The sequence below is a fragment of the Python bivittatus genome, unplaced genomic scaffold, assembly GCF_059951505.1.
Source record: "Python bivittatus isolate LINGU-HERP-01145 unplaced genomic scaffold, Pbiv_v1 ctg000070_np1212, whole genome shotgun sequence".
NCBI lineage: Eukaryota > Metazoa > Chordata > Lepidosauria > Squamata > Pythonidae > Python > Python bivittatus.
In genome coordinates, this window is record NW_028277034.1 from 47,830,179 (window position 1) to 47,843,664 (window position 13,486).

At 40.1% G+C, this 13,486-nt stretch overlaps 1 protein-coding gene across 1 annotated transcript in view; it reads right to left on the bottom strand.

Annotated features, from left to right (window-relative positions):
- Positions 1-331: 331 nt before the first annotated feature.
- CDS1 (CDP-diacylglycerol synthase 1) overlaps positions 332-13,486 on the bottom strand; it is a 37,426-nt gene continuing 24,271 nt past the window's right edge. The window contains exon 13 of the mRNA XM_088133107.1: positions 332-8,595. Coding sequence (XP_087989233.1) covers positions 8,466-8,595 — 130 coding nt within the window. The 3' untranslated portion in view covers positions 332-8,465. The remainder of the gene's footprint in view (positions 8,596-13,486) is intronic.

The following is a 13,486-nucleotide window of genomic DNA, read 5'->3' on the forward strand; positions in this document are numbered from 1 at the left end:
TCCCCTTCCTAGTAAGAGGTCTGTTGATTGACAGTGGGGGGAAAAACACTCTAGAGAAGCAGGCCTGCAGGGTAGACTGGTAGCCTGGATTTGCAGATTACAATGGGATTGGTAGTTCGTGTTTCAGTAAATTTTAGAAACCTCCTGTTGTAGCATGTTGTTCGAATCAGACCATTACATCAAAATATGCACAGCGTAAGTAAACACAGTAATTGTTAACAAGGTCTCTATTGTGTGATCCTGGCCACTAAATACCAAAACTAGCTTCAAAAGATCACTTTTCCATTAGGCTTACTGAGTAACCTAGCATCAGTTACCTTCTTGAGAAATTAAAGCAGAACTTATCTGTTAACTGCAGTGTGTAAATACTTTTCACACACACAAAACCTCATAATGTTGCTTTTTTCATCAGAGCTTTATTACTATTTTGTAGTTATCAGTTCTACAAAAGAGTCAAAACACATCTCAATGTCAAACATTTACAGTATGCACAGTTTTGCTAAATAAGCCAAATTATTTTACTGGAAAGTGCGAATTAAAGGCAGATATAAGGGAAGAGTTTCCTTTGAATCACACTGTTAAAACAGAGCTTGCTGAAAAAGTTTGTTGCAGGTAATGGAGAGAAAAACCTGAAGCTGAACTGTATTCTTAAAAAAAAAAAAAAAAAAATCCAGTACACACTATAATTCAGCCAGCACAACTCGGACATTGACTTTTTCAGATGTTTTCACTAAACATATACAGTAAAACCCATCCTTTGTGAATGGCTTCTAATTGGCACTGCTACTTACATACAGTATGTGTGAATACACATAAACACCTTTTGAAATATTTTTGCAGCAGTTTATTGTAACATTCTTACATTGTCACCAAAAAGTCTTATTTCAAAGGTATCCTGAACATTAAAAGATACTGGAGCACAACTAACATTACCAAGGCGGCTTTTTTCACTTTAAGGAATAGCAGCATTATACAGTGGTGCCCCTTAACAGTGCAAACAAAGCTGGCAGGTTTAATTCTTCTGCATTCAGTTGCTTAAATACAAACTCATTTAAATAAAAAAAAATCTTTACAAATGACACAAACATAACAATTTTGTGTTGAAAGTTACAATTTTATATTAAAACTAAATTTTACATGTTTTTATGATTCACCATCAAGACGGAATAAGTAGCATGTTTTCTAAGGAAAACATTTAAGTCTCGCTTTCTACAGGCATACAAATGACTAGTTTATGTCAGTGCAAATATTCCTGTTGATCTTTAATCCGATGCCAGCATCTTGGTTAGGTGTGGTCTTTTTGCCATGTTTTTCTCATGAAGCAGCCATGTCCACTAAGCATTATCCTACTTGTGTAGTGTGACAGCTGGCAAGATCACATTAGATATCTAAAGGTGATGTTTCATCTACGGGAGTCCCACTTAAAATCCTTTCTCCATCCCACCTTGCTGAAAATAAAGGGGGATATGGAATGGCAGCCACAGGACTCATTCTGTATAGTGATCCCTGCCAAACAAGTATTTTATGCCACCTGAAAAAATGGTACCTGCCCAGAAAAGTTTCAGATATGAGAAGCTCTAGCCTCATCCCAAACGCATAAGCACTTCGAGCAGAGCTTATGAACTACCTCTTGCATTGCCTGAAGGAAAGAGTAGTATGATGACAAGGACAGCTCTTCTACAAAACTCTATCATCTGAAGATGTCCAGATACCTGACTTTACAATCATCACGACTGAAAAGGAGGAGGGTGGGTGCTAAGCGGGCTGAACAATGGACATATTCAGAGAACCCCAGTTCCATCCCTTGAAATTTATAAAACGGATCAAGATATTATATGAGTCACCAACATCTAAAGTAAAGGTTAATGGTATTCTTTCTGCTACTTTCCCATTATTTAGAGGAACTAGACAAGGATGTCCACTTTCACCCTTCTTTTCAATATCTGCCTGGAACCCTTGGCTTGTGCTATTAGACCACATTGGGAGATTTACATAGTAGTACATAATTCAGTTGAACACAAATTGGTATTACTTGCAGATGATGTTCTTTTGTTTATTACTAAACCTCATACTACTATTCCAGTGTTGATGCAAATGATAGATGCCTTTAGTAAAATAGCAGGATATTCTATTAATTGGTCCAAATCGGAATTGATGCCAGTAGGTGAAATTTTAATTACCCATCCATTTAAGAAATATCAATTTCATATTTGAACCAAATCTATTAAATATTTAGGCATCTACGTACCAAAAGATATAACTCAGTAACAACTAATATAAATAAAATACGTAAAGAAGTTTCTTTAGATAAGGATAGATGGGATTCATTAAACCTCACCCCTTGGGGAAAGGTGAATGCTCTCAAAATGAGTATTATTCCCAGATTAATTTCTATTCTGAGAGAAATTCCTGTTCAAATCTGGAGAATATTTTCAGAAAATAAGTTATTTGTTCAGAAAAATTTTATGGGGTTCTTTCATTCCAAGAATATCTTTACAGAAAATGCACAGTTAATGAGGGAGGATTCAGTTTTCCAAATCTGGAGCTGTATCATCAAGCTTACCTATTGTCAAGTATTAAATACTGGAAGCCAACAATTGGTCTTAATTTTCCGATTTGGGCAACTTCGGAATATACATATATAGCACATTTGGTTGGATGGACAGTATTAGGATCTAAATACAACAGAACTCTAATATCTTTGGAAACAATTACGTCAGTTAGAAAGCTATGGAATGTAATGTCTAATAAAAAAGATTTGATCCTTCTTCCCATGCTAAATTGACTCTATGGAGAAACCCAACAGTAAAAATTGGAAAAAGACGGTGATATGGAAAAGTTGGATGGAAGCAAGGATATTGACTCTGGACCAATTGATAGATGATTAAGATGAATTTTTAACATATGCTGTGTTAAGAGAGAAATATCATCTATCAGATGTATCCCAATGGCAATATCTACAGCTACAACATTTGTTAATAACATTGTCTGGACCAACAGCATTTTCAGCTTCCGAGACACCTGAGATACTAGTACAACTTGTTAAATCCTTTAGAACTAAAAAACTTACTATTAGTTTTTATAGATATTTGTTATCAATAAATCAATTTGATATGCAGATGTTAAGGGATGAATGGAATAAAGAATTAGAGGTTCCTATATTGCCTAGACAATGGGAGAGTGTCTTAACTTCAAGAGTGTCAGTGGAACTTAAACTACGATTTATACAACAAAAAATAGTATTTAGAACTTACTGGAGTCCACTATGTTTGTATAGAAAAGGATTGTCAAAAACAGCATTTTGTTGGAGATGTAATAAGGACAATGCCTCTTTAAAGCATATGTTTTTACAATTTCCTATGCTTACTAAGTTTTGGGAGAAAGTAGTGGACTATATAAATATGATTGTGCAACAAAAGCTAACATTTTCAGAGGATGATATTCTTTTGAATGATATACCTAGTACATGGAATTTCACATCTGGACAACGTACGTTCTCTGTGCCCTTACTATGGCCAAAAGACTGATATTGCAGCATTGGAAAGATCAACGTATGGCCCCATTCACTCAATGGATTGAACACCTGATTGCACTTGCCACTTACAAATGGATTGCCTATTGCTGTAGACTTTGCATGGACAAGCATAATGAAACATGGGACTCATTTATACAAAACGAAGTAGGTTAAAAAAAATGATAGTCACATAAATGTATTGGAAATATATATACATCTGAATAATACTTGCATTAGATAAATATATATATAGATTTGTAACTATCTACTGTTGTAATGGAATATTATGCTAAGTTTTTATTTCTTTTGTCATATTTTTGTCACTTTTTGTAATAGCATTGTTTAACGTTTTTTTTCTTCTTCTTGATAGTGTATTATCATTTTTGTATTTTGTGTTTTTTCTTTTTTGTTATTAATTAAAAAGCAATAAAAAAAAAAAGAGAGAACCCCAGCTCCATACAGATTTCTCAGTATGGCATATGTGTCTTTGGATGTTCAAGCAAAGAATCTGAATCCCGCCACAGGGCCTCTTCATGTTAGCCAAAAGAATCACAGCTGCTTCAAGTACTAGGAGGGCCAAAGGTAATGGCTGAGAAAAAACTCTACAATCAGTAGTTCCCATATTATAACTAGCTTTTGCTAATGATGGAGCAATACAGAAAGGACACTATTGCTGCTTCCATATTACCAAGGAAATGTTACAAGGAATCCTCAGTGTTTAAATATTGGCATTTATTTTTTATACACACATACACATATATACAGTGCATTCGGAAAGTATTCAGACCCCCTTCACTTTTTTCAGTTTTGTTATGTTGCAGCCTGATACTATAATCGTTCAATTTTTTTTTTCTCATTAACCTACACTCAGACATTATGGAGTCATAATGACAAAGTGAAAACAGAATTTTAGAAATGTTTGCAAGTGTATGAAAAAGGAAAAACTGAAATATCACATTGGCATAAGTATTCAGACCCTTTGCAACAACACTTGAAATTTAGCTCAGGTGCCTCTTGATCGTTGCTGAGCTGTTTCTACACCTTGATTGGAGTCCGCCTGTGGTAAATTAAATTGATTGGACATGATTTGGAAAGGCACACACCTCTCTACAGAAGGCCTCACAGCTGACAATGCAGACTGTACCAGAGCAAAAGCCACGAGGTCAAAGGAACTGCCCGCAGAGCTCAGAGACAGGATTATTGCAAGGCACAGATCTGGAGAAGGCTACAAAAAAATTTCTGCTGCACTGTTCCCAAGACCACAGTGGCCTCCATAATTCTCAAATGGATGGATTTTGGCACAACCAGGACTCTTCCAAGAGCTGGTTGCCTGGCCAAACTGAGCAATCAGGGGAGAAGAGCCATAGTAAGAGAGGTGACCAAGAACCCGATGGTCACTCGGACTGAGCTCCAGAGATCCTGTGTGGAGATGGGACAAAGTTCCAGAAGGACAACCATCACTGCAGCACTCCACCGATCTGGGCTTTATGGCAGAGTGGCTAGACGGAAGTCTCTCCTCAGTGCAAAACACACAAAAGCCCGCTCGAAGTTTGCAAAAAAGCACCTGAAGGACTCTCAGACTGTGAAGAACAAGATTCTCTGGTATGATGAAACCAAGATTGAACTGTTTGGCCTCAATTCTAAACGTTATGTCTGGAGGAAACCAGGCGCCACTCATCACCTGCCCAATAACATCCCAATAGTGAAGCATGGTGGTGGCAGCATCATGCTGTGGGGGTGTTTTTCAGCAGCAGGGCTGGGAGACTGGTCAGGGTTGAGGGAAATCTGAATGGAACAAAGTACAGAAAAATCCTCAATGAAATTTGCACTCCACAGTGCTCGGGACCTCAGACTAGGCCAAAGGTTCACCTTCCAACATGACAACGATCCTAAGCACGCAGCCAAGACAACACAGGAATGGCTTAGGGACAACTCTGTTAATGTCCTAGAGTGGCCCAGCCAGAGCCCTGACTTGAACCCTATTGAACATCTCTGGCTGTCCGCTGACGGTCCCCATCCAACCTGATTGAGCTTGAGAGGATTTGCAAAGAAGAATGGCAGAAAATTCCCCAATCCAGGTGTGCAAAGCTTGTCATGTCATACCAAAAAAGACTCGAAGCTATAATTGCTGCCAAAGGTGCTTCAACAAAGTACTGAGTAAAGGGTCTGAATACTTAAGTGCATGTAATATTTCAGTTTTTTCTTTTTAATAAATTTACAGACATTTCTAAAACTCTGTTTTCACTTTGTCATGTGAGAGTAGATTAATGAGGAAAAAAATGAATTTGAACGATTGTAGTATCAGGCTGCAACATAACAAAATTGAAAAAAGTGAAGGGAGTCTGAATACTTTCCGAATGCACTGTGTTTGTGTGTGTGTGTGTATGTGTGTAGCCACCCATTCCCCATTTACAGCAGTTGCAGTTGATAAAATTAGTCTGAATCAAGTGGATTCCTGCCTTGTACAGAGTAATCCTACTACAGTAATTCTCAACTTATGACCATTCATTCAGCGACTGTTCAAAGCTACAGCGGTGCTGAATGAAGGGACTTACTACTGGCATCCAAAGTTACAGCCACTGCAGTGCCCCCACAGTCACATGATCAAAATTCGGGCACTTGCCAGCCCGCCTGCACTTATAACCACAGGGGGGCTTCAATTCCCCCCACTCATCTATATCTCCCATCTCTGCCCTTTTGACCCCTTGCTGCCCTGTGCTCCAGCACCCCAGCTGACCTCCACCATCTACTTGCTCCTGCTGCCTACGAGGTGTGCCTGGCCTGGCCTGGCTTTGCACTGGGGGGGGCGGGGGGAGCAAAAAGCAGTTCCTGAGCCACAGCACAAAGGGGCTTTTTGGTGTGCCACCACAGTGCAAAGGGACTTTTTGGCATACTGCAGCTCTGGAGCTGCTTTTTACTTTTTTTTCACAACACGAAGCCAGCTCCAGCCCAGTCCAGCAGCCAGGCCAGGCACACCTCATCAGCAGTGGAAGCAAGAAGATGGTGGAGGTCAGCTGGGGCGATGGAGTGCAGGGCAAAAGGGGTCTCGGAATACAGGGTGGTGAGGGAGACTGAGGCTTCCTGGGGCATGGGAAGCAGTCCCAGAGCCATGCAGTTCTGGGGCTGCTTGCCATCCTGCAAGGCAGGGTACAGGACAGCCAAAAGGGCAGAGATGGGGAAGAGATAGATGGTGGGGAGTTGGACACAGTCCCTTACCTTACTGAGGATTGGGGCTGGGAGGGACCAAACCCAGAATGGCTTGGATTGGAACGGGTACCCACTTAACGACCCATGATTCTTAGTTAACGATGGCAACCCGAACTCCCAGGATTGCCATCGCTAAGCAATGCAGTCATGTGATGTCTCACTTTACAACATTGCTTAGCGATAGAAATTCTAGTCCCAATTGTGGTCATAAGTCAAGGATTACCTGTATTGCGGTTGAAAATAGATGCTTGAAATCAAACACACAGGCTTCATTATTTTAGAAGTCAAAAATTGATAGGTGATTCCAAAAAAAAAAATGCTTTAAAAATATATGCCAAGCAGGACAGAAACAGGGTTAAACTGGTTGCCTTAAAATCCTATAGGATCTATAGGATTTTGAATCCTTGAACACTAACTGCAAAGAAAATAAATATTCAAATTAAATTTGTAGGGAACATCATCCAGAAGTCATCTTGCATAATCCAATTAAATGAACTATGCTTTTCTGCTGTTCCCTTCATTTGCATAGCAAAAGAAGTCTGTAAAGACTGCAGCCGTAATGCCTTATATCCTATTTAGTCAGTCACATTCTTACCATATTTTTGGCTGTCGTGTGCTTTACAGTTATTTGAATTTAAAATAAGGTTTTTGGATTATGACATGATAAAATAAATAATGCAGAAGAATTGAGGAGACTAAAGAACTCATTAAAATGTGACAGTTTATGTAAACCTCAAGAAAAGTTTGAATAAAATTGAGCGCATCTTGGTGTTGCTCTTCCGACAAAGCCGGGTGACTTGTGCTTAAAGATTTAAATGATATTGGCCGGTACCGTCAAAATTAAGAACACAAACCATCCCACAAAGGTAGAAAACCACACTGGATCAAGCCTCTGTTCTTTCTGAAAATATTCTAATTGCTGAGAGAGCACTTCTATTGCACTTACCATAAAAGAGACAGAACAATTAACACATCTGAACATTTTGAGGCACAAATGAGCACATTTCTTGGAGCCCGGAAGCCCTGAATGGAACTTGCTTCGAAAAAAGCAGTCCACCACTCATGTAACTGTGCTCTAAATGGATCCCTATGATTCTATCAAGGAGTATCCAACCATCACTTCCCTCCCATAAAAAAGATACCATAAGAGCTTGTACATTTCAACTTGACTCATCTCTCCCCAATACATAACCAGTGTTGCTTTTTTTTTCAGTCAACCTGAGGAACCCACAACAGATATAAATTTGCCCATTTCCCTGCTTTTTTGGGAGGGAAGGAGGGAAGCAATATAGCAAAACAGCTTCTATTGCCATTTGGTTTTTACTCAGTCATATTATTAACTAAAACTGAGATACCAACATAGTACTACAGAATGCCATTCACTGAGCTGGTGTCATTAATATTAATATCATTGCACTAAATGAGGGTTTTCTTATAAACTGCACACCTCAATTGTTCTTTTAATTTTTATTTTCTAGGAGTATGTGCATCATTGCTCAGAACAGAATAGTTAAGACCAAAGCAAGAAGTCTCATTCCATTAACCCAAGAATATAAATTATTGCAAAAACATGCAGTTGTTAAAAAGAAAGTCTTGCATGGCATCCTGGGCGTTCACAGTATTCTCCGTAAACAGTCACATCTTTGGATACACAGTCTGGCTTCATTCCAACACACCTTGCTCCACAGAAGCAGAAACTGCATTCCCAGCTGTGCTTCACTTTGTAGTCCACCATTCAGTCCTCCTATCCCTTCAATGATGGCTGAAGGAATCCTTTCTCAATGAGGTGTGATTTCAAAGTTTTATAAATGTTTAATTGCTCCTCTGGCTGGAGTACCAACAGCTGTTTCAGTAGTTTGCTGGGATTAGGGCCTCTGGCAATTACATGTAAGAAGACGAAATTTCAAGCTGCAGTATCACTTTTCTATTTGTTCACTTATTTAATTCAATTTGTACGCCACTCAATTCCCAACTACTCTGGGCAGCTGATATGAAAACAATAAAAATACAGCAATAAAAGAAGAAACCCAAAAACAAAGATGGCAAAACTGGGCACCAACAAAACACACCCACTCCTCGGAAGGATCTACTCCCTTCCTTGACAAAGGCCTGGTGAAGAGCCAGGTCTTCAAAGCTCTCCAAAATGCCAGTAGGATCGTGGGGAAGAACCTCACTCCAGAGGGCAAGTGCTGCAACCGAGAAGCTGTGCTTCTAGAGTCCCGATAGATGGCATTGTTTAATTGAAAGAACCCAGAGCACAGCAACCCTGTTGGATCAAAGCAGCCAGGCAGATACTAGGAGAAAGAGGCAATCCCTAAAGTAGCTGGTCCTATGCCAGCTAAGGCTTCACAGGTAACAAGAACCTTGGATTGCACCTGGAAGCAAACTGGCAACCAGTGGAACTTGGGAAGCAGAGGTGTTAAATACCCACTGCTTCCCATCACTGCCCGCACCACTGCATTCTGGACCAGTTGAAGCTTTTGGGTGGTCTTCAAGAGCAGCCCCATGTAGAATGCATAGCAATAGTCAAGCCGTGAGGGGGCACAGACTTTTCATTCAATACTTTTCATTTAAATAAAAATGTTTTTGCTAAACTGTATGCTCTGGAAGCAAAATAACCATTAAACCACTTTTATGAGGGACAGAAGCAAAAAAAGTCAAGTAACGATACTTTCAATTGATCATCATTGCTGAAGATGTGATTTCAGATGTACTTAGCACTTTATAACCTATTGACCACTAGCGGCAGTAAGTTAAGAATTCCTTCTGCATTCCATCTGTAACTCTTCTCCTTCCCGCTCTTTGTTTATATGATTGCTAAACTCAGGTTCCTTCCTTCCTGCTGTTCTCCAGGCATGCACCCATGGGAGCTCTCTCCCCTTGACTATACTCTTGGTAAGATAGAACTAGCTAATCATTAGGCTTTTCTGCCTACCTCATGGACTTCCTGTAAATAAACCTTTCTGTTTAGATTACAAAACTTGCTTCCGTAATCCTTGCTTAGGTTGGACCCCGCTCTCCAAGAACACAAAGTGCTTCATCCAACAATAACAACTCTACTTTCCCATTATTAATAGCTGCCAGGCAATTCACTATTAGATAAATAGAGAATTTGCCACCTGAAGCATAATATCTGGCTTCTCTTGCATGACTGACCAAGTACTAATACACATTCTGCATGAGGGGATGTAAGCGATGCTGCCTGCTCTGTCATCGAAGCTCTGAAGTTCTCATTTCTGCTCAGATGAATCCCTAATTCATCTCTGCTTTGCTTTCCTGTGTCAAACACTATTGGAATAATGATTTCAGATGATAAGGAAGACAACAAGCAGGACCCAGGACTTTTGTTAAATATTTTACATATTGTTCGAGACAGGTGACAGTAAGTGATTCCAATTCTGTACCCTAGTAACTCTTACTTCTTCTTTCTTGATTTGGAGGCAATGCAAAGTTCTATGAAGTGAAGAAATTGCTTGCACTGCTACCCATATCTATTTGATCTATTTTTAGCCCACTGCTGAACTTAAAAACAATGCATCCTCTTTTTTGTGTGTGTGCCTTTCTTGGATATAGCTTCATAGGCAAAGGCTACTGGGGCTTCTCTGTTTATAAATGCTGACACATTCAGGAACTGATATAAGGTTGACACAGCATCTTTTGCAGAAAGAATGCTGATTTTTCCTTAGCAAATCTTGTGATTCTACAATTGCAAACCTAGACTTAAAATTAAACAGTCTCAAGGTCAGGTATATTCCATTCCTCTAAGGATTTTTAGGATACATTTTTATTTTAGCCCAAATGTTCAAGGTAATAATATTATTTTTAAGAGCAGAGAATGATAAACTTTTGAGGAATGAGAAGAACTGGCAGGGCCAATTCTTTTTTCTTTTTGAGTGGTTTTACTTATTTACTTATAAAACTTATTGCTTCCTTCAATCTTGAGGGACTCTAGCTTATATACAAGTCTAAAACATATAACAAAATTAATATATGATATAAAACAGAACAGTAAAAACTATTCTCCACAGTCAATTCCCAAAGGCCTAGGGAAGCCCACAGAATATGTACCATCGCATCCTCACCTACTACATCCCACAATATGAAGGGATCTTCAGCAGGTGCTCCCTGGTTATCCAGAATGGGCAGGCAGAAGCTACCTGGGTAAGGCAGTCTCTAAGATACCCAGGTCCCAAGCTATACAGGGCTTTATAAATAGCAAACAGCACCCTGAACTGCACTCAGTGCAGCTCCCACCGCACTGGAGCAACATAACAGTATCAGGTTGCCAGTAAGCAAGCAGGCCGCTGATTTTGAGGATGGGAACGGGAATGGTCTCCTTCATGGATCACTGCCTTGTCGTGGCGAAGGGGCTTGCGTAACTCAGTGAAGCCATGAGCTATACCATGTAGGGCCACCCAAGACGGACAGGTCATGACAGAGAGTTCTGACAAAATGTGGTCCACTGGAGAAGGAAATGGCAACCCACTCCAGTATCCTTGCCAAGAAAACCCCATGGACAATGTTAGAAGGCTAAAAGATATGACGCCGGAAGATGAGCCCCTCAGGCCGGAAGGTGTCCAATATGCTACTGGGGAAGAGCAGAGGGCAATTCCAAGTAGCTCCAGAAAGAGTGAAGCGGCTGGGCCAAAGCCGAAAGGACGTTCAGCTGTGGATGTATCTGGAAGCGAAAAGAAGGTCCGATGCTGTAAAGAACAATATTGTATAGGTACCTGGAATGTAAGATCTATGAACCAAGGCAAGCTGGATGTGGTCAAACATGAGATGACAAGATTGAACGTTGACATCTTGGGAATCAGTGAATTGAAATGGACGGGAATGGGTGAATTTAATTCAGGTAACCATTATATCTACTACTGTGGCCAAGAAACCCTTAGAAGAAATGGAGTTGCACTCATAGTCAATAAGAGAGTGGGAAAGGCAGTAATGGGGTACAACCTCAAAAACGACAGAATGATCTCAGTGCGTATCCAAGGCAAACCATTCAACATCACAGTCATCCAAGTCTATGCCCCAACCACTGATGCCGAAGAAGCTGAAGTTGACCGGTTCTATGAAGACCTACAACACCTTCTAGAACTAGCACCAAAAAAAGATGTCCTTTTCATCATAGGGGATTGGAATGCTAAAGTAGGAAGTCAAGGAGTAATTGGAATAACAGGCAAGTTTGGCCTTGGAGCACAAAATGAAGCAGGGCAAAGGCTAATAGAATTCTGTCAAGAGAACAAGCTAGTCATAGCAAACACTCTTTTCCAACAACACAAGAGACGACTCTACACATGGACATCACCAGATGGTCAATACCGAAACCAGATTGATTACATACTTTGCAGCCAAAGATGGAGAAGCTCTATACAGACAGCAAAAACAAGACCAGGAGCTGACTGTGGCTCAGATCATGAGCTTCTTACTGCAAAATTTAGGCTTAAATTGAAGAATGTAGGGAAAACCACTAGACCACTCAGATATGACTTAGATCATATTCCTTGTGAATACACAGTGAAGGTGATGAATAGATTTAGAGGGTTAGATTTGGTAGACAGAGTGCCTGAAGAACTATGGACGGAGGTCTGTAACATTGTACAGGAGGCAGCAACTAAAACCATCCCAAGGAAAAAGAAATGCAAGAAAGCAAAATGGCTGTCTGATGAGGCATTACAAATAGCTGTGGAAAGAAGGAATGTGAAAAGCAAGGGTGAAAGGGAAAGATATAAGCAACTGAATGCAGATTTCCAGAGAATAGCAAGGAGAGATAAGAAGGCCTTCTTAAATGAACAGTGCAAAGAAATTGAGGAAAACAATAGAATGGGGAAGACTAGAGATCTATTCAAGAAAATTGGAGATATCAAAGGAACGTTTAGTGCAAAGATGGGCATGATAAAGGACAAAAAAGGCAGGGACCTAACAGAAGCAGAAGAGATTAAGAAGAGGTGGCAAGAATACACAGAAGAACTATACAAGAAAGATCTTAATGTCCCTGATGTCCATGCTGGTGTGGTCACTGACCTTGAGCCAGACATCCTAGAGAGTGAAGTCAAGTGGGCCTTAGGAAGCATTGCTAACAACAAAGCTAGTGGAGATGACAGTATTCCAGCTGAGTTATTTAAAATACTAAAAGATGATGCTGTTAAAGTGCTGCACTCAATATGCCAGCAAGTTTGGAAAACGCAACAGTGGCCACAGGATTGGAAAAGGTCAGTTTACGTTCCAATTCCAAAGAAGGGCAATGCCAAAGAATGCTCAAACTATCGCACAATTGCACTTATTTCACATGCTAGCAAGGTTATGCTCAAACTCCTACAAGCTAGGCTTCAGCAGTACGTGAACCGAGAACTACCGGATGTACAAGCTGGGTTTCGAAGAGGCAGAGGAACTAGAGATCAAATTGCCAACATTCGCTGGATCATGGAGAAAGCACGAGAGTTCCAGAAAAATATCTACTTCTGCTTCATTGACTATGCAAAAGCCTTCGATTGTGTGGATCACAACAAACTCTGGCAAATTCTTAAAGAGATGGGGGTACCAGACCATCTTACCTGTCTCCTGAGAAATCTGTATGCGGGCCAAGAAGCAACAGTTAGAACCAGACACGGAACAACCAATTGGTTCAAAATAGGGAAAGGAGTACGACAAGGCTGTATGCTGTCACCCTGCTTATTTAACCTATATGCAGAGTACATCATGAGAAATGCCAGGTTGGAAGAATCACAAGCCGGAATTAAGATTGCAGGGAGAATCATCAATAAC